Genomic DNA, 22,185 nt, shown 5'->3' on the forward strand with positions numbered 1-22,185 from the left:
GGCAAATACCTGCATTACAATGACAAGATATACTATGTGTTTATATTTACACAATCTACTATACAGCAGAGTGATTTCTCCGGGTTTTCTCACTGACTAAAAAATTTAAAAACCATTGTTTATTTTTTAGCCTAAATAGGTACCTACCTATTGAATATCTATATACTATTCTATACTATAGAGTATAGACTATAGTCAATAATTACATTTTGATTTTTACAATGATGTGTTTTTTTTTTTGTTTTGTGTCTGTCATCACCTTTTAGGACAGTAAAAGTGCTTGGATTTTCTTCAACAGTAACTTTTCTGATAGGAAAGTGAATCTAGTTGGTACTTTAAAGGGTCAAAAGTAAAATTTTCCCAGTAATTTTCTAACGCGACGTGAAAAACAAAAGAAAAATTAAGGAAAAACGGGAATTTTTATACAAAATCTGTTTTTGAGAAAATTGATTTTGGTTTTTGTTGCAACTCTAAAACAAATGAAGGTAGGTACATGACATTTTGACTGAACGTTTATATTAACATTTTCTATACATAATAACATTTTCCAAATATTTTGATTTATTTTAAGCTGTTTACGGACATTTTCAGTTTCCATTTTTTTTAGTTTATTTTTTTTCTATAAATATCAATAAAATTTTATCTGTTGGGTAAAAAAGCTTGAAAATTTAATAGAAGGCTCCTAGGTTATTGTTTCAAATGTAGATGAAAAAAATTCAAAATCCTTAGTCACAGTTTTTATTTATGAGCATTTAAAGTTCAAATCTTGACAAATTACGGAAAAATCACTAAAATTAGCAAATTATTTTGAGTTGAGAATTCATAAAAATTTTTGTTTTTAAATCTAAGATTTGAAAATGTAATACAAGATTATCCATAGGTTTGTCTACCTTTATCAAAAAAAAAAATGTCTACAAAAAAGTCAAATTAAATTTTTACGAACGTTTGAAATTCATATTGTTACAACATTTGATATTCACTCGATTTCTCATGTAACGATTTTCTTATTTTGTTGTAATTAAAAAACGAATGACTGTAGATACTTGAAAATTTCACTGAATTTTTATATTAGTATTTTTTGTATACGATCAAATTTATAAAATAATTTGACTCTTTTTGAGCTGTTTACGGACATTGTCAGTTTTCAATTTTTTTAGTTTTTTTTTCTAAAAATATCAATAAAATTTTATTTGTTGGGTAAAAAAGCGTAAAAATTTAATGCAAGATTCCTGGTATATTGTTGCAACAGCAGTTGAAAAATATTAAAAATACATAGTACCACTTGTAACCTACTGTACAGCAGAGCGACATCCACTTACCCACCTTTTTATTTATTGGGATGTGCAGCTCAGTTAATGAAACTTATAAGTTATATTGTTAATTATTTTTACCTACCAAATATTCACACCACAATTAAGTCATCAAAAATAATTATTATTTTAATGAATAAACACAAACATTTGTTAATTAATGAATAAAACACATGTTACATAGAATAAAAGTGCCTTATATCTAAACTTTACTTTAAGTTGAGCATAAAAAGAAATTTATTTTACCTATATTATCAAAAATATAGTTTAGAAAATATAATTAACCTATGTTAAAAGTTAAAACCGACATTATTTTAAAGTAATTATTATCATATTGTATATTAATAGTAAGAATATATATTTTCAAAGAAAAGATTATAAATATTGAATATCAATCATAGTTTTCAGCGCTTTCATAACTGCATCCAACTTGGTTTCAACATTATTTCTGTCCTTTTGAAAAGTTTCATCTTCTAAAAGTACCTCATCAATTTTCTTTTCAATTAAATAGGTTTGGAATATTTCTTCATTTAAACGCTTATCGAGGACTTTTAAAAAACAATTTATCATTTTGTGTTTAATTCGTTTAGGCACAAAGTCCCGCACAATTTTCCTGATGTACTCAAAATAACATTGACTTAAATCCCTATGTAGTTTGACTTGTTCAGACGATTCTAAAGATTCGTCGTTGTTATTAAGACCTGTTAATAACTGATTTAACATTTGTATTCTACTAATTTCAATCTTTTTGTGCTGGCTCATATCTTTCCAATTCCCGTCAGAAGAAGAGTCACAGTCATCTTTGTAATTATTTATATTTGCAGCAGCTAGAATTTCTTCTTGAATCGTATTATTTGATTTTACTATTTCCAATATAAAATCTGGATTGGCTGTATCTAAACATTCCTGATATGATTCTATGTACGATTCAATAAAATCTTTGATATTTTTCACATTTTCCTCCAGTAACTTTTCAAAAACTTTTCGTACCTAAAATTAAAAAATTGTTATTTTATTACTTAATTAAATACCAGAAGTGCACTACAAATTTTGTTTCAGTAAGGGCATCTACAATATTATTATTTTATGTTGAACCAGTGAACCCATACAGTGATTATTTATTATTATTTATTATTACAAAAATACTCAGATACAAAATCAATTAATTGAGGTTAAACTTACGTCTTCATTCAATTGTGGGTATCGCCTAAGTGTGTCCAACAATCTGACATCAATGGAATTCAATATGTGTAACATCTCACTGCGCACCAATTCTACGCAATCTAATGACGGCTCAATCAAGTTCTTTAATTGGCGGCTTAAAATTTTTTGTAAAGCTTTTTCGTTGACAAAAGTACTTTGGTTAGTGCCTGATGTATTTAATAGTATCGTTGCTATATTTTCGTTAGTTAAATCCTGTAATGGTTCTATGGCATTTATAGTCTTTAAATATTTTTGTTGGATTATTCGAGTGACACTTGCGCCGCCAATAATTTCGTCGACCGAAACATCATTTTGATTTCCATTCACAGTGTCTTCATAGGATTTGCTGATATCTTTTAAAAGTCCTATTACAAATGATACTTTGTTCTCAGGAGTATGCAGTAACAATAATTTCCTCCCTAATTTATTTTTCATTTCTTCAAGCTCAACTTTAAGTTTTGGATAAACCTTTTTAATGTGCGTAATCAAAATCATCTGCAATGTACGAGCTAATGCTTTGTTGCCATGTTTCGTACATATATCTGGATAGTTAGTTTTTAGAAATTCTGTTTCTGCAGATAGCGCCGCGTCCATTGATTTATTTTCAACGATGTCTTTTTGACTTCTATTCACCACACCTATGATACCTAGTTTCACTGGAATCCTGCGACCACACAGAAAATCTTTAGTGTCTTGTAATGTACCTTCATCAATCAGATCCAATTTTGTCACTACAGCTATTGTTCTGATGCCATCTGGGTCCATTTTTTTTGCTATTTGAAGGCTTTCGCTTGTTGACGGATCCGTATTCGCAGTCACCACTGCTAAAATAATAGAATTTGCCTTATTTACATAAGACATAATCAATTTCTGTATTTGTTCATCTATATTTTCAGGTTGACCTTCAACCGCCACTTTTGTTATACCTGGCAAATCTACAAAAGTCAGATCATAGCGATTAGTGTGAATTTTCAATAATATTTGACTGTTAGTGATGCCATTATTATTTCCTGCAAGAATGTTTGTTCTACATTCAATTTCATTGCGTACCAAATCGAAATCGAAAAAATAAAAATTAGGCTTATGTAGAAACTCTACCCATTCTGTTATGTTTTCATTGTCTTCGATGTTATAAGACTTCAACATGGATTTTTTTGTTTCCTCAGTATATCTTATCATTTGTATAACTAATGGCGCTCTGGTAACTATACCAGTTCCTCGAGGTAAAAATGATTTTCCCACTATGCTTTCTAGCACAGAGCTTTTACCGGAACTCTGTGTTCCCACTACCACGATTTGTGGTAAGTCGGCGATCTGCTGTTCACCAACTATTGCAAAAACATCTTGTAGCTTATTTACAACTTGGATAAGTGACTGCATTGTTGATTTCGTACCGTCTGAATCTAAAATAAAAATTATTTGAATTTTATTAGTTAATAGGTTAAAATTTAAACTATGGTGACTTAGACTTATAAATAGTAATGAGTTAATTATACACATTGTTATTAATATGTTTTTTTGATTATGATTAATAAGCCAATATTTAAATGAGTTACTTTTACAATATTTATTTTATTGTTATAGGTAATGCATATATATAATGTATTTTAGAGAGGTAATATTATAATAAGTAGCAAATGGCGTACATTCACCACTTATTATATTTCTGCTATTTCTTGATATTGGTAAAATTAAATGGTTCTTTTCAAAACAATTAGACATAACTACATATGAATTAAGTAAGTGCATCAAAATATAAATATAGGTACAAACTTATCATCTTAAAACTGTTTTTGTGTCCTCAGATGCAATGATCATGATCAATGTTAACAAAATAATACATTATTGACATTGTTTACTAAATACTTTTTATTATTTAATATACTCAAAACAAGCCGATAATAATATATAGATTTGTATGTTTAACTCAGTCTCTATGACTTTAGAATTTGAAATAATATTATTTTCACCAAAATATGTTATTAATGATTCTTCTGTTCATGAGCACTTAAACTACAACCTACTGAAAATATCAATTAAAATAAAAAATAAATGCATTCAATATAATATAATATCTACATGGTACCTTCTCTAGGTTATTCATTCTGCTTACATTTTTTGATTTGTTTATATACAAATTTGCAAAAAAATCATCTACTTAGCAATTTATAATATTAAAAACAAGCACTTAAAAAAAAATGTTTGTATAAGTTGACATTTCAGAATAAAAAAATTTAAATATAGAAAAATATGATTTAGTACACCTTTATCTACTTATAAATTCCATAAATCAGATTTTGAATAAATGTTTCTATAAAAATAAAAAAAATTGGGGAACTCGCTTCACTGTAAAGTGCCTACTTATCAAGTGTACCTCATAACTGAGTAAATCACTATACATTTAAATAGATGTTTTAAGTTTGAATTCAATGATAAATAATCATTGCATGAGAAAAATGATTCTGAATGGACTGCATGTTTTGTCAGGGTAGGTACTAAAAGATTAAATGTAAATTCGTATAAATTCGTGTAATTTGTATAACTACTGATGTCTGATGATATAGCTTAGAATGGAAGAAAAAACAAATTATAGTACAGTCCACGGAAAAAAGCAGATCGAAATAAATTACGATGAAAATAATATAAACTTGTATAAGTACATAAATTGTATGGGAGGGAATAGACAATAAAATAATTTTGCAGCCGAAACTAAAATTAACGTGTGTAATAAATTGATAACTTACATAATAGTGCTAATATTGATCCACGCGTCGTTGTTTCTTTATGTAATATACTTATATACTTATGAGGTTAACAAGTATTTTTTGTTTAAAATAAATTAAACAGATAGACCGTATTAACTATATAGACAGAACACAGTGAACCACAGACTGTCGAGGATCGAATGCTGACTGATGAATAAGTGATGAATAGAATATTATAAGTCTTATGACAATAAAGATAAAAAAAAATATCTCGAACATGGGAAAGTGAGAAGTGATGACGCGCTCAATTTGTATTTTGTTGTGTCTTGCTAATACATTTACATTTTACATCGTAATACAATAATATCGTATACTAAAGTAAATTAGTTAACTAATATAGCACTGTAATCTAATCTGAAGGTTTACAAATTATAATAAGTTGTAAGTTGCATCTAGGTAGGTACTACAAACAATTAACAATTAACACAATGTTGAAGATATCCTAATTTCGTCAATACGAATATAAAATGTAATATTATACAATTACATAGATCCGTTTTAAGGTGATTAACGATTATCCGTCATATTTTCGAAGTTTATTTTTAATTTATATTATGTAGGTATTTAAACAAAAATAATAATTATAAAAACCTAAAGTCAATAGTATAGTAGTATACCAAAGTCAACACTGTAAACTATAAAAAATAAAAATAAGATAATTGTGATCATCATAATATAAAAATGTATTATAGCATGTCATATAATATAATAATTGTTCATATTGGTTTCTGATTTTAACCCGAAGATTGTGACCCAGAAATAACCCAGAAATGTAATAATTTTTGATTAGAATATTCTCTTATTTCAATAATTATCCGGATTAAGTTATTATAGCTGAACACTATGATAATATGTATAGGTGCCTAATAAAGTAGGTAATGTAAATTATACGTAAAAAACTAAAACACCATATTTGACTGAAATTTCAAAAATAGACTTAAATTTTCGCAAGTAACATGGTGTCATCGGTACCGACTTCAATATTCTACAATACGACAACTTTGGTGGTTTACGTGAAGTGTTACATCTGCATTTGATCAGTTATTCAAATTTGGCTAATTAGTAAATTGTTCTAAAAGTAGACTTGAAAATCTTTACCACTCACACCAAAGTAAGTGGGCCAACTTTACGTACATACGTAATACATACCTACTTGCACAAAAACTATAATATTATTGATAAATGCTACCGATTAGGTAGGTACCTACTACTGTTAGTTAACATAGTATTACAAATTAAATAAACATAAAAACTCATCGGGTACATAGAAATGTTAAGTGTACTTACTGTAATGAAATCGTCCGTAATCACGTTTTGGGTAGCCGAGGTTCAATGGATGTCAAAGTTTCTAAATTGTCGAATAATAATAATAATAATAGTATGGTAAAATCGAGACGTCGATGACCAAGTAGACGAAACGTGTTCATTAAAATATGAAAAACAAAATAATATTATGGTTGTGACTTGTGAGTAGTAGTGACTCGTATGATTGTCATTTGTCGTTGCACAGCGCTGCACCCCGCTACCCCGCGACACTCTCATTCGAAGTGTAAAAACAGCGATAAGACAATATTACTGTGAGCCTATAAATATATCATTTTTATATTTTGGTATTTCGTGAATGGCGCGGCTGCGGCAGTACTTTAAAAACAGATAATAATATAGACAATATACAATATTATCCAAGAAAAACTAAACATATTACGAAAATAAAATAAATCAGTGCAGGGTCCAATGCAATTGGCCACCACAGACGTATATTTATGGTTTTAGCGCCCCTTTTTTTCTCAGTTTCCTTTTACTAATTGTCACCAAAAACGTTTAAGCCCCTTCCAAGGCTGTATCTAAGGGGGGGGGGGTCCAGGGGGTCTTCAATATGTGTTATTTTTAACCAAATATCAAAACCTAAATTCAATAAAATAACAATATACATGTTTTTGACCCCCTCCGAAAAAAAATTCTGGATACGGCCTTGGCCCCCTCTAATTAGAAAATTTACTTTTTCTCTCCGTTAAAAGTGATACCACAAAATGTTTATTTTACCCCTTATTGCATTTATGCTTTCACTAGATTAGACAATACTTATATTTTACCGTTTCCACATTCCACTCCATTTATACCTAATAAAAAAGTCAACCTTTATAATTAAATAAAACAAATTATAATTTTAGATTTTACCCTTTTTTTCTAAATTGTACCTACATTATATGACAATATAAATTATAATAATTATATATTTATATATACATATGTATATAAATATTATGTTTAGAAATGTAAAAGATATAATAAGAAAAGATACAGGTTAATAGGTTATCACTTATCAGTCATCACTAATATATTATTAATTTCTCAACAAATCCATTTAAATAAAAAATTTAATTATTTTTCTTTATTATTTTTGTGACTTGGTTGATATCATAAATACTATTTAGTAGGTATTTACAATCAATACTAGCAAATGTTGTGTTTAGTTTTGGCAGTTCCAAATTTGAGTTGTTAGATTTAATGTTAGAGTGATTTAATTATGCACTTGACGCATACTGTATACATGCAATAATTTTTCTTAACGTTTGCCTATTTATTTATAGTTAATTTTTACTTTGGGTTACGGATTTAATTATTAGAAAAAAGTGTTTCAACATATAATAGGTATACTGAGGTAAAAATATAATTTATTCTTTACTTAATTTAAGAAATATTTTATTTTTAAATTTAAACATTGTTTATATGCTACCAAAATGTAAGATTCGTAGATATATGTAAAATATCTATACCTACGTATTAGTTTTTTTGGATAATGTAATTCAAAATTAAAATTACCTAAATTAAATTGATTGAATATAATAATAAACAATAATAGCCTACATTTGTAAGCGAATGAACATTTCGAATAATACACAATTTGTAACATGAAATAAAACAGTCTTATTCATGAAAAAAATGTATAGAATAAAATATACTATTTGCCAGTAAGTACAATGAAATACGCATCAAACAGAAATTACCGGAATTGTATATGGGGTAGTGGAGTACTCGCATACATTATACATGAAACAAAACTGCCTTATTCTTGAACAAGTTTAAAATAATACATACAATTAATTTGATAATTACCAACCCTCACCCTTATAGAATTTTTATATATTATATAGTATATACATATAATATAAAATATACAAACGGATTATAGGTATAAAATATAAAAATGTATAATAATGTTTATATATTAATAATATTATGTTATTAACACAGTTATTAATGTTTTTTTAAAAAAAAAGATATAAATGTATTGACTTATAAAATATAATTATAATAAAAGCATAAACATTTTTTTTAATAAAAATTAATCAATATTAATCAAGCAATTACATAATAGCATTCAACTATTCAAAACTATTGCATATTTTTAATGGTAATACTTATAAAGGAATATTATGAAAAGTATAAGCAAAGAAAATTAAGTAGGTACTTATTTTTTCATAATATAAACAAATAATATTTTTAACTTTAGTAGAGTGAAGTAAACAAGCAAAGCAAATTTTTTAATCATTAGTATTGTATACCACTGTCCACTATACGTTTAGTAAATATTAAACTAAATATAATAATATATACTAATATACCTTGAAATTTGAGTTTTTTTTTAAAATGTTTATTGAGCAATACTTAATACTCAAATGTCAACTAATTTATACATTACTTATAATAGGTACCTTCTAAGCGTAGAAAAGCTTCGTTCTACACTTCTATTGAATACTATGTTAAAATATTATCCGTGGTTAAAACGAAAAAATATTTTGGTATCAAATCATAAAATTCAAAAATTTGTCGATAGGTGTTGTTGGGTCAGTGATATACAAAATTAAAAAAAAAACCAAATCCCAAGGGGGGCGGTCCACCTTTTGCCCTCCTTATAACCGCCACTGGAATACTGGATATAATATGTATTGTTATATTTAATAATTATTTTTACGTCCAAACAGTAATTGGCGAACCGACCGATGTCGGCGAAAAACGGCACTGTCAGTTTACAACAATCATCTAAATCTACAAATAAAAAACAGGACATTAAAATCCGGTCGTCTGTTTAGTAACATTTATATGCTTAACGCACTTTTTAACCCTTCTAGCTTTTATTTATTTGGTTATATCAGTTCTGAAGGAAACACAAGAAGATACTTGCACAAAAATAAGATCAGCATCTAAAGGACGTTTCAAATGTTTCAATCAAGTGGCCTTAGCTGACAATCAAAGTTTAGATCACACATTCAACGAATATAACGAATATTTGATTCATAAAAATATAATCAAATATTTGTAACAAGTACCAACTACCAAGGTAACAAATTATAATTATTTTTATACAATTTTATAGGCACATATTTTTTTATACAATTTATACTTTTTATATTTTGTACTGACAAATTTTCATCAACTTTTTTATTGACAATAATAAATAATAAATGGCAACATTGCACAGAAAATCGTACGTAATCGTGTTGTTTTTGGGATCATTTTAACAATCAATTGTTTGGTCAAAAACGTACGGAATCGTGCTTTACCGCCATAGAACTAGTAGAAACAGGATTAACTATCGAGGAATAATGTAAAGGGTATGCAAGTCAAAATATATTACGGTTATATAAACGGTTACAACAGTTTAAAATTCAAAACTGATAGATATGATACCGGAAACTAAAATAATTACGGGGGAAAAAATTTAGAGCGGGATGCTACATTCAGTATACCATCATTTAAAAATATTGGAAAAATTGAAAAACCACTTGATTTGAATTCTATATCTAGCTCTTTAGATGACATAAATAGAGATATTGATTAATTGATTATCAAATAGCAAAACAATCAGTACGTGGAGTACATAGAAATTATTATAATTATATATTTCATAGCATTGTAATTCTGCTTGTAGTAATCTTAATTATTTGTAGTATGATTAAAAAATATTGTATGGATACAACATCACCTCCAGTACCATTACGCGATTACGATCCTGTACATTTTGATACCATTAGAGTAACTGATGCGTAAAATAGATTTAAGATTAATTATTGTAAAACAAAAAATATATATATATATATTAATTATTGTATGAAATTATGATTGTAATAGAATTTAGTCTTAGTAATTAAGTTCTCATTATGTCCAAGTATAATTTCATTCTAGGGATGGAGGAATGTAATAATCCTCATTATTAGCATGTAAAATACTATTTGTAAGTATGTATTTGTATTCACTGACATTCGTTGACTTTACTAAAAACCCATATCATAGGACAGCGTGTGCATAGATCAAAGGTTAAGACTAGGAATAGCACACACCTTTAGATTGTACAGACGTTATCATAACAAGGTGACTCCGCTTAGCATAAATAGGAAAGTCATAGACAAAGTAGGAGAGTCGAATACTAGAGACGACGAGAGTAGATATGTACTTTTAGTTCAGAACTGACGTTTGTTATTATTAATAAAAATACTTTAAGTATACGTAAATTTGTGTATCTTTATTATACCTACAATTCAATTTCGAGTGCTGAAGACGTTACAACACTGCTGAGTATCGAATTTTAGACTGATAATTGAAGAACGTCACGTACTTTGTAATACAAGATAAAAATATAGAAAGGAACCTACGATGACACTGCTGCTTAAAGCGTTTACTATTTTCTGTATATATAAAATTAGGTATCAATACTAAATATTATTAAAATTTAAAACTAGTTTGAGAAAACATTACGCGATAAACACAATTTGGGGGACAGAGTGGCCGAGCGGACTAAGGCGTCGGTTGTGACGCACACCGGCGCTGGTTCAAACCTCGGTTTACGGGTGGCATTTTTCTTCTGGCAAGTCACGGTGTTCGGAGAGAAGTGCCCCCATCCCCCACCCAGGCATGGCAGATACCCACAGGTGCCCACTAAAAAATCTGTCAAACAAAAAAAAAAACACACGTGTTTACTAACCTACAGTTACTCCCCTACAGACAAAAAAAACAGCTAATGGTCATAGTTGCCGAGCTTCACGATCAATAAAAAAAAATACAATTTTTTGTATTAATATAAGCCAATTGCCATTTGCCAATAACACATTTTGAAATATATTTCTTTATATATAATAATAATTTTAAAATCTCATTTTTTATAATTTAATAAAATACAATTTAAAGTATTACAATTTGTAAAAACATTGATAAATAAAAATGTACAGACAATATGATATTAAACTATAAAATAAATTGAAACATTTATTTGTGAATGTGTATTTTTAATGTAAGACATTGAAGGTTATATAATATGTTTTGACTTTAAAGTCGAGACTATATGACAAAATATATTTCAATGGACTAGATCTATTTTAATATTAATTACTATTAACTAGTAAGTTAAGAAAAAAGTATGTTGATTTTAGATTAACATTAGATAGCTCAACACATTTAATGTTCTGATACTCTTTGTATCTAAACACTAGCACATGACAATTATATATATATATTTATGCATACTCATTAGAAATTCTAAAAAAAAAATTTAATTTACACTGTATACATGAAACAAAACTGCCTTATTCTTGAACAATTTAAAAATAATACATTCAATTAATTTTATAATTTTTAAATACAAATAGTTTAAAAATAAATTAAAATTGCAAAACGAAATTGCTGCATATAGTTATTGTACTCGGAATTAACAATTTCGAATATCAACCATATTTTTCAACGCTTTTCCAACAGCATCCAACTTGATTTCAACATGTTTTCTATCATTTATGATACTTTCATCTTCTATAAGTACTTCACCAATTTTCTTTTCTTTTAAATAAGTTTGAAATATTTCTTCGTTTAAACGTTTGTCGAGGTTTTTTAAAAACGAATTTACCATTTTGTGAACAATTCTTTTAGGAACAAAGTCCCGCACGATTTTTCTGATGTACTCAAAATAACAGTAACTTAAATTTTTGTGTAATTTTATTTGTTCAGACGATTCTAGGGGCACAACATCCTGGTTATTCAGACCTGATAATAATTGTTTCAACATATGAATTCTAATGGTTTTTAATCTATCGGTTTGAGCCATTCTGTCGGGTATCGGAAAAATCGGCATCCCGGTTGAGTTCAAAACTAGTTCTGGTTTATAATCACTTTCATGCTTCTTTATGTTTACAGCTGCGAGAATTTCTTCTTGAATTGTATCGTTGAACTTTACTATTTCTAAGATAAAATCTGGATTTGCTGTATTTATACACTCCCGATACGATTCTATGTATGATGCAATGAATTCTTTGATATTATTCACATTTTCTTCCAGCAACTTTTCAAACACTTTTCGTACCTAAAATCATAAAACTATTATTTAATTACTCAATTAAATACCAGGCGTGTAATAATTTTTGTTTCAGGAATGGCTACCAACTGTATAATTTGACGTCCTTCCTTCACAGTAATTATTACTATGAAAAAAAAACTTATGTGTAAAGCGTCGATTTTTATGCACTAAAAAGAGTCTAAATATGCCATATAATAGTATAAGTAATACTGATTTTGCCGATTATATTATGTTGAAAAATTATATTGAGACCAATCATTATTCACCGATATTGAGGACAGAAGAGTTCGATGAAAGTACAAGAACAACAGACGGCGCAGAAAGTTACCATAGTCAATTTAGGCATGCATTTTATGTTCCACATCCTACTTTATATCATTCGTAAAATAATAAATATACATGCATTGAGAATTTTTTTTCAGATAGATGTGTTAAAACAACAGCAGATAATTACAGAAACTAAACTTCAACTTATAAGAAAAGGGAACGTTAAACGTACACTTTGAGGATGTAGGGATAAAGAAAGCCATTAATACATTTAGATCGTTTCATAAGCTATGAAATTACTTTGTTAGAATATTTGAAAACAATAGGTTACAAATTTATTCCAATCTAAACATATTTTCATTAAACAATTTTTTTTTCTTATTATATTAGGTATATTAAATTAATTATGAATAAAATAATTTTTAGTTAATACCGCGGTATATAATAGTATAGTATTATAATATACCGTGGTTAATACTAAAATTATAAAATCTTATATATTAAATTAATTGTATGATGATTTATTTATTACCATAAATAAATATTTAATTTTTAACTGTCAATCAAATTCGTGCGGTTTTAAATGATCGAATTATAATTATAAAAAGCATATTACCTCATACCCTATTTGGTATACCCAAAAATCCTGCACTCACAAACACTTTCCAATAATAAATACAAAATCATATAATTCAGGCTTGACTTACATCTTCATAGAGCTTTGGATATCGTCTCAGTGTTTCCAATAATTTTACGTCAATGGAATTCAAAACGTTTAACATTTCACTGCACACCATATCTGCGCAGTCCAACGACGGCTCGATTAAGTTATTTAATTGGTGTCTTAAAATTTTTTGTAACCCCTTTTCATTGACAAAAGTACATTGGGAAATGCCCGATGTGTTTGATAATATATTTGATATATTTTCATCTGATAAACCTTGAAGGGGGTCTATGACGTTTATTCTCTTTAAATATTTATGTTGGAATATTCGAGCAATACTGCCACCACCAACAGTTTCATCGATTGAAACATCGTCTTGATTACCGTTCATAGTGTCTTCGTATGATCTGCTAATATCTTTTAAAAGTCCTACTAAAAACGATATATGTTCATCAGGTTTGCATGGTGGAAAACGTTGTTTTTCCAATTTCTTTTTCATTTCTTCGAGTTGAACTCGAAGTTGTGGATACACTTTTTTTATGTGTGTTATCAATACCGTCTGTAACGTGTGAACTAACGCCTTGTTGCCGTGTTTTTTATATATATCTGGGTAGTTAATTTTTAGAAATTCTGTTTCTGCAGATAGCGCCGTGTCCATTGATTTATTTTCAACGATGTCTTTTTGACTTCTATTCACCACACCTATGATACCTAGTTTCACTGGAATCTTGTGACCACACAGTAAATCATTAGAGTCTTGAAGTGTTCCTTTATCGATTAGGTCCAATTTTGTAACTACTGCTATTGTTCTGATGCCGTCTGGGTCCATTTTTTTCGCTATTTGAAGGCTTTCGCTTGTTGAAGGATCCGTATTCGCAGTCACCACTGCTAAAATGATAGAATTTGACTTATTGGCATAAGACATAATCAAGTTCTGTATTTGTATATCTATGTCTGGAGGTTGGTCTCCCATCGGCACTTTAGTTAAACCTGGCAAATCTACAAAAGTCAGATCGTAGCGATTAGTGTGAATTTTCAATACAATTGAATTAAAAGAGATGCCCTTGTTAGTTCCTGCAAGCCTATTTGTTTTATCTTCAATTTCCTTGCGTACTAAATCAAAATCGAAAAAAAAATAATTAGGCTTATGTAGAAACTCTGCCCATTCTTTAATGTTTTCTGTGTCTTTAATGTTATTTGACGTTAACATTGATTTTCTTGTTCCTTCTGTGTACTTAATCATTTGTATAACCAATGGCGTCCTGGTAACAATACCAGTTCCTCGAGGTAGAAATGATTTTCCCACGATGCTTTCTAGCACTGAACTTTTACCGGAACTCTGTGTTCCCACTACCACAATTTGTGGTAAGTCGACCATTTGTTGATCACCAATTACTGTGAAAACATCTTGCAATTTATTTATAATTTTGATAAGTTTCTGCATTTTTCAATTATTTAGCACCGCTTGAATCTAAAAATATATAAAAATAATATTAAATTAGGTATAGGTATTAATATCACAGTAAATAATAATTTCAGTTTTAATGACTAGGTATATAATATGATTTATTAATAACAATGAGGTATAAATTGTGTATGTTTAATCTTTATACACATACTAATGATAATAATAAAATAAATTAAACTAACCTAACCAAACTTTGTACAGTCTCTTATCAAATGTTAAAATGTTCAAACGGTAACATCTTAATCTTAGTTGGATCGTGGTTTACTCGTTATCTTTTGTCTATGTTTATTCTGCAGTAATACTGTATATAGTGTATACTATAACACAATATAGTTTATATTTAATACTCATTATTATTATTTAGTTACGCCATTGGAGAATGTAACTATTCACTAGGCATACGTTTTATAAACATTTTTATGAATTTCTAACTCAAAATAATTTGCACGTTTTCTTGATGTTAAATGCTCATACAAAAAAATGGTTACAATGTATTTTTAAAATTTTTCAACTGCCATTGTAAGATTATATTAGAAGCCTTTTATTACATTTTCAAGCTTTTTTTCCTAACAAATACAATTATAAAATAAAACTAAAAAAAATTGGAAACTGAAAATCAACGCTAACAGCTTAAAACAGGTCAAAATATTTTGAAAATGTATTGTGTATATAAATTGCTAATATAAACAATAAACATTTAGTGAAAACTTCTTGTATTTATGGTCATTTTGTTTAGTTACACCAAAAAAATTCAAATTTTATTTTGCCAAAAACCGACTGAGTGAAATTTCCCGTTTTTCCTTAATTTTATTTTTTTTTCTCGGCACTTTGAAAAAAAAACCCTCCCAAATACAACAACTAGGTTCACTTTCCCATCAAACATAAGATACTGTTGAAAATGTAAAAAAACTAAAATAAATTGAAAATTTCAAATGTTTTTATGAATAACCAAAAAAGGGTCAAAATATTTAATTAGTTAAACATCCTATCAAAAATGGTAAAATAAACATTTGGTGAAACTTATATTAATATATATTTTAAGTATCGTTCAACTACGATCATTCGTTTTTAAATTATAACAAAATAAGAAAACAGTTTCATGAGATATTAAGTGAATATCTAATGTCGATAAACTTAGAACTACTACAGACCACCGAAAAAATGAAATTTTACTTTACAGTAATTTTTTTTTTGTTTAAGGTAGTTTTTTTTGTATAAGGAAACTTACGGAATGTTAAATTTTAAAATCTTAGGTATAAACGGAAAATTTTTTATGAATTTCTTACTTAAAATAATTTGCAAATTTTCGTGATTTTGACGGAAACTCCAATTACATTTTTATGGTCGTTTAAAGTTCAAATTTTATCGACATTGGATATTCAATATATTTCCCATGGAACCATTTTCTTATTTTTTTGTAATTTAAAAACGAATAATAGTAGATACTTATAATTTTCACCAAATGTTTATTTTAACATTAATTATATGGTTTTCCGAATATTTTAACTCTTTTTGGGCTATTTATAGACATCAATTTAATTCAAGGTTCCTCATAAGTTTTTAAAATTGCAGTTTAAAAAAAGTATAAATACCTAAATGACCGTGAAAAATTTTGAAAATATTGTTTTATAAGCAATTAAAGTCCAATTATTATAATTGTATTATAAATATTTAAAATGATATTTGAATTAATAACCAATAATACTGAAATATTTCAATTTCTTCGATTAACATTTTTTTAAAAATGAAAACCAGTTGAGGATAAATCGTGATTATACAATAAATATGTACATACGTTTAAATATTCAATCTCATCAACATTCAAACTAATAACTGATTGATATATTTCAGTGATTGTTATGTTTGTGATTTTAATTAAACGATAAATCATTAGTTATTAGTCATTACATACAAAAAAAACGATTTTGAGGTAATATGGCTATCAGCCTTTTTAACTTAGTATATATTCTATGATGTATTTATATTGCTATTATGAAATAATTTACTTTATTTTGAGCAAATACGGTACCTAGGTTGTATTCACTTCTGTCAAAAATATTGAATTTATTTGATTTGTGATTTTAAGGTAATAAGGTTTGTGTATTGTGTTTATATATTTATTAGATTTATGAGTTTCAGTAAGAACTACATAATATGAGGAACATGTATTACATTTTAAAGCTTTTTAACCGACCCTAAAAATTGTCAACAACACTTAAAAAAAAATAATAAAATTAATGTAAATATTTTAAAATTTTCATTAAGTATAGAAAATAGAAAATGTTAATTAAGGTGGAATGTTTCAAGTTTTTACAGTTAACAGTTTTTGAATTACAACAAAAAAACTCAAATTATTTGATGAGAAATCATTATTTTACTCGTGAATATAATCATTGATTATTAATCAATCACGTCAAAATTCAAAAACCAGACGCTTTTAAAAAGTATTTGTCAATTTTTTTTCAGTAATAACGACTTATGAGGAATCTTGTACCGTTGTACCAAATTTTCAAGCTTTTTGACTGAGTAAAATTTTTTAATGAAATTTAAAAAAACTACCCTTTAACTGAAAGTCAAGTTAAATTTTTATGAGCGTCCGAAGTTAAAATTTTTACAACATTGGATATTCACTCGATTTCTCTTGTGGCGATTTTCTTAATTTGATGTAATTCAAAATAGAATAACTGCATGAACAGTATGAACTTGAAATTTACACCATAACTATGTTTATTTTATCAATTCCTATATTTAATAACAACATTTTCAAAATATTTTGACTACTTTTATAGCTAAGGATTGAAAAATCAAAACAATGTTTCACGTAAGTAGGTTATTCTGTAACTAATAAATCTAAAAAATATAAGAACATAGTTTTTTTGTAGTTATTTTATGTTGATATGTAAACGAAGAAGAACGATTTTAGTTTTGTTTTATATTTAAAAAATAATATTCGTTGATACATACAATTTCTAAAGTATATTATTATATACAAATATGATAATATAAAAATAATAATAATTCAACTTAAATATGACTGCCGTATTAATAATAACAATATAAATATAGGTAATATAAAATATTCAAATATCCTATTGGTTATTTTGGTTTTTAGTATAACTCTTAAACAAACCGTATGTACTGACATTTTCACTGGCTGTTTATATCAAACAGATTTATGAAATGTGACTATATTATTGAATATATAATATAATTTCCTTTGATACGCCTCAATTTTAGATTTAATACATTTTGACAAAATTCTAACTTTAAATGTTTATAATATTTTAATATATTACGACAATTATTGTAATAATATATCAGGAATCAGGATTCTTGAATTAAATTTTCACGCTTTTTGACCCTACAAATACAACTTTATCGACATTTTTAGAAAAAAAATAAAAAAAATTGAAAATTGAAATGTCCGTAAGCAGCTCAAAAACAGTCAAAATATTTTGAAAATAAATATAAATAATATATCTAAATAACTGTATTTCTAATTATTATTTTGACTATTTATATTTTTATTGATCGATTTATTACATTTTATTTTACGTACAATTTTCTTCAAGTCCAAATGGCTATTTCCAAATCGTCTATGTCCGTTTGACCATTTTCGTATATAGCTAGGGTGTATTACGTTAGTTATAACTTATAGTTGTCGTATACTAAACACCTTACTAAACTGCCGGGTATCGATTGTCGACTGATGACTGCTACTGATAACTAATAAGTTAAGAATAGGGATAGTTAGTATCAAAATAAAAATTAAAAAATAATACATATCTCAAATTCGATAATGTGAGAAATGTCACGTTTATATTCGTTATGGTCATGCAGACAGTGTTGGACATTAATATAAGTACCTAACTATTGTTTCAACTATTTCCAAGTAACGCAAATGTAATGGAAAATACTTTTGATAAGTAATTCCTAAAATATTATGACGTGACACCGTTTCTTTTTGCTTGGAAATATACTAGTATCAATCATTTACTATATTTTATAGTTCTTACATTTCTTAAATTCACTCGGGACATGGTATTTTGCGCCAATTTTATTACATGTAATTTGTACCACCAATAGCTACATTTAAGTGCGTATACTGCGCCACATCTAAAAATAAATTTTCGCCAAGAAAAAAAACGAAATGGATTATGATCTGCGCTACACTTTCAACTTCAATTGTTGGAATTTACCATTTGATAAATTTCAATAAATATTTATCAAGACTACAGGTAAAATATAATTGATAGAAAAGCTTAGTTCCGTACTTCCGTATTTAAGTTACAAGTATAAAAAAAAGGCGAGTAAGCTAAGTATTAGTAAGCTTAAGTATACTTGGTAGTATTATAGGTATTATCAAAAATGTAATTTGTTTTAATAACATATAAAAGTACAAATTATACGTAAAAATATATGCATTATACAAAAAAAGTATTTGAATACTTAACAAGACTGCATGTAAGACATGCATAACATGAAAATCAATATTTATTGGACAATGAAAATTATAATATAACTGATTTTTATACTATGCATTATTAATAAGTAATAACCGAAATTTTACTTTATGTAAATTTTAATGATTTTCTAGAATATAACTATTAAAATAAACTTGTACCTATTTTTTTTCTAGTTGCAGAAGTGCTAAAAATAATCTTCCAATCGGGACATGACATATTATTGTAACCTATAGGCATTCAATTTATATATTATAAGACTTATATAAAAATTCCCAGTAACAAAAGCTTCAACGACTACATAATATTATTGGGTTCAGCTAATAATTAGACACGTCACACATATTAAAACTGAAAGCCCAAACACGTATGAAAACTTAGAAATAAACTGCATCATTCCGGATGAAATATATTCATATCTCAACTATCTCTCTGATTTGGTCAAAAACACTTAAGTATACCTACCAATTTCATCATCATATAAAAATTTGGACTATATGACTAAATACATTTTATTATATGTATATCGTATATCAGTATATATACCTATTTATTAGCTGTATTACTCGGCATTTCCCGAATCTGCCCAATTTTTTTTGTTCTGATTAAAACATTCTTATTGCAAACTACAACCTTAAAAGTCACGCAAATTAGCAAAATTAATTTTTAGATGTGGTCCAAATTACATATATATATATTTGTGTCTGCCACCACCTTTTAATACAGTAAAAATGCTTAGAATTTCTTCAAAAACATCTTTTCTGATGGGAAAGTGAATCTAGTGGTACTCTTGAGGGTTAAAAGTAAAAAAATCCGAGAAAAACAAAACAATTTAAGGAAAAACGGGAATGTTTACGCAAAATTGATCTTGGTTTTCAGTATAACTTTAAAACAAATGACTGTAGATATATGTACTTTTCACTGAATGTTTATATTAGCATTTTCTTTACACCATAACATTAAAAAAATATTTTGACTTGTTTTGTCTTGTTTACGGACATTTTCAGTTTCCAATTTTTTGGTTTTTTTCTCTTTAAACAACCAATTAAATTGTATTTGTTGAGTCAAAAAGCGTGAAAATTTAATACAATCCTCTTAATATATTGTTACAACAGCAGTTTAAAAATGTTAAAAATACATGGGCACACATTTTTTGTAAGCAATGTAAGTTCAAATTTTGACAAAATATATCAAATTAAAAATTAAAAAATGTATAGTAAGGATTAACTTTTAAAGCTAAGGATTGAAAATTTAAAACATGGTTCCACGTAAGTAGATTATTCTGCAACCGAAAGATCATAAAAAATATAAAAAAAGGTGGGTAAGTGGATGTCGCTAAAAACGATTCTGAGCGAAAACAGTCAGTCAGTCTATGATATTACCAAGTATATTTGATGATGTTATTGTGAATAAAGTAATTTATATGTAGCTATAAAAGTTCAACATTTTATACATTTTTAATTACAAAATTATTATTAAATTTTAAATTTGATAAATTTTGTTAAAATAGATTTAAAAAGAAAAATTTTTATGAATTCTTAACTCAAAATAATTTGGTAATTTTCGTGATTTTTTTCATATTTTGTCAATTTTTGAACTTTAAATGCTTATAAAAAAAATTGTGCCTATGTATTTTTAATATTTTTCAACTGCAGTTGTAACAATATACCAGGAGCCTTACATTAAATTTTTACGCTTTTTTACCCAACAAATAAAATTTTATTGATATTTATAGAAAATAAAACTAAAAATATTGAAAACTGACAATGTCCGTAAACAGCTCAAAAAGAGTCAAATTATATTATAAATTTATCGTGTACAGAAAATACTAATACAAAAATTCAGTGAAATGTTCAAGTATCTACAGTCATTCGTTTTTGAATTACAACAAAATAAGAAAATCGTTACATGAGAAATCGAATGAATATCAAATGTTGTAAAAATATAAATTTCAAACGCTCATAAAAATTTAATTTGGCTTTCTTGTAGACTTTTTTTTTTTGATAAAGGTAGACAAACTTATGAGGAATCTTGTATTATATTTTAAAACCTTAGATTTAAAAAGAAAAATTCTTATGAATTCTCAACTCAAAATAATTTGCTAATTTTCGTGATTTTTCCGTATTTTGTCAAGATTTGAACTTTAAATGCTTATAAATAAAAACCGTGACTAAGGATTTTTAATATTTTTCAAATGTCATTGTAAAAATATAGTAGTAGGAGCCTTGTATTAAATTTTCAAGCTTTTTTAACCAACAAATAAAATTTTATTGATATTTATAGAAAAAAAAAACTAAAAAAAAATGGAAACTGAAAATAAACAGCTAAAAATAAGTCAAATTATTTGGATAATGTTATGGAGTATAGAAAATGTTCATATAAACATTCAGTCAAAATTTCATGTACGGTCATATGTCTTAGAGTTGCACCAAAAACCAAAATCGATTTTCTCGAAAACAGATTTTGCGTAAAAATTCACGTTTTCCATTAATTCCCCCCCCCCCCCCCCAAGTACCAACTAGATTCACTTTCCTATCAGAAAAGTTAGTTTTGAAGAAAATCCAAGCACTTTTACTGTCCTAAAACGTGATGACAGACACAAAAAAACACATCATTGTAAAATCAATACATTCATCGCTTCGCTTAGAATCTAAAATGAACTAAAGGCTTTCCTCATAAATAAGTTTGAAAAATCAATTGAAG

At 27.0% G+C, this 22,185-nt stretch overlaps 2 protein-coding genes across 3 annotated transcripts; both read right to left on the reverse strand.

Moving 5' to 3' along the window:
• Nucleotides 1-1,306: 1,306 nt before the first annotated feature.
• LOC132942900 (dynamin-1-like protein) lies at nt 1,307-6,749 on the reverse strand. 2 transcript variants are annotated; one of them, XM_061011606.1, is made up of 3 exons: nt 6,566-6,749; nt 2,493-3,916; nt 1,307-2,300 (listed from the first exon to the last, which is right to left on the reverse strand). In XM_061011606.1, exons 2-3 carry the CDS (start codon nt 3,891-3,893, stop codon nt 1,686-1,688), a joined length of 2,016 nt encoding a protein of 671 aa, XP_060867589.1. In that variant the 5' UTR covers nt 3,894-3,916; nt 6,566-6,749; the 3' UTR covers nt 1,307-1,685. The 2 variants fall into 2 exon arrangements, with proteins under 2 accessions (XP_060867589.1, XP_060867588.1); XM_061011605.1 differs by lacking the exon at nt 6,566-6,749 and adding an exon at nt 5,258-5,414 and having other exon boundaries at nt 1,308-2,300.
• A 5,111-nt stretch (nt 6,750-11,860) lies between these two features.
• Nucleotides 11,861-18,710, reverse strand: LOC132943734 (dynamin-1-like protein). The gene is made up of 3 exons (XM_061012810.1): nt 18,579-18,710; nt 13,595-15,022; nt 11,861-12,626 (listed from the first exon to the last, which is right to left on the reverse strand). Exons 2-3 carry the CDS (start codon nt 14,993-14,995, stop codon nt 11,982-11,984), a joined length of 2,046 nt encoding a protein of 681 aa, XP_060868793.1. The 5' UTR covers nt 14,996-15,022; nt 18,579-18,710; the 3' UTR covers nt 11,861-11,981.
• Nucleotides 18,711-22,185: the final 3,475 nt, after the last annotated feature.

Source organism: Metopolophium dirhodum, chromosome 4 (assembly GCF_019925205.1).
Source record: "Metopolophium dirhodum isolate CAU chromosome 4, ASM1992520v1, whole genome shotgun sequence".
NCBI classification, from domain to species: domain Eukaryota; kingdom Metazoa; phylum Arthropoda; class Insecta; order Hemiptera; family Aphididae; genus Metopolophium; species Metopolophium dirhodum.

What these genes read in the sequence shown, in the direction of transcription:
- LOC132942900 (XM_061011606.1), bottom strand. Translation starts at nt 3,893, where the DNA reads ATGCAGTCACTTATCCAAGTTGTAAATAAGCTACAAGATGTTTTTGCA. An exon ending in ACCCACAATTGAATGAAGAC is followed by an intron (nt 2,301 to 2,492) that starts GTAAGTTTAACC and finishes TTTTAATTTTAG; the next exon opens with GTACGAAAAGTTTTTGAAAA.
- LOC132943734 (XM_061012810.1), bottom strand. Translation starts at nt 14,995, where the DNA reads ATGCAGAAACTTATCAAAATTATAAATAAATTGCAAGATGTTTTCACA. An exon ending in ATCCAAAGCTCTATGAAGAT is followed by an intron (nt 12,627 to 13,594) that starts GTAAGTCAAGCC and finishes TTATGATTTTAG; the next exon opens with GTACGAAAAGTGTTTGAAAA.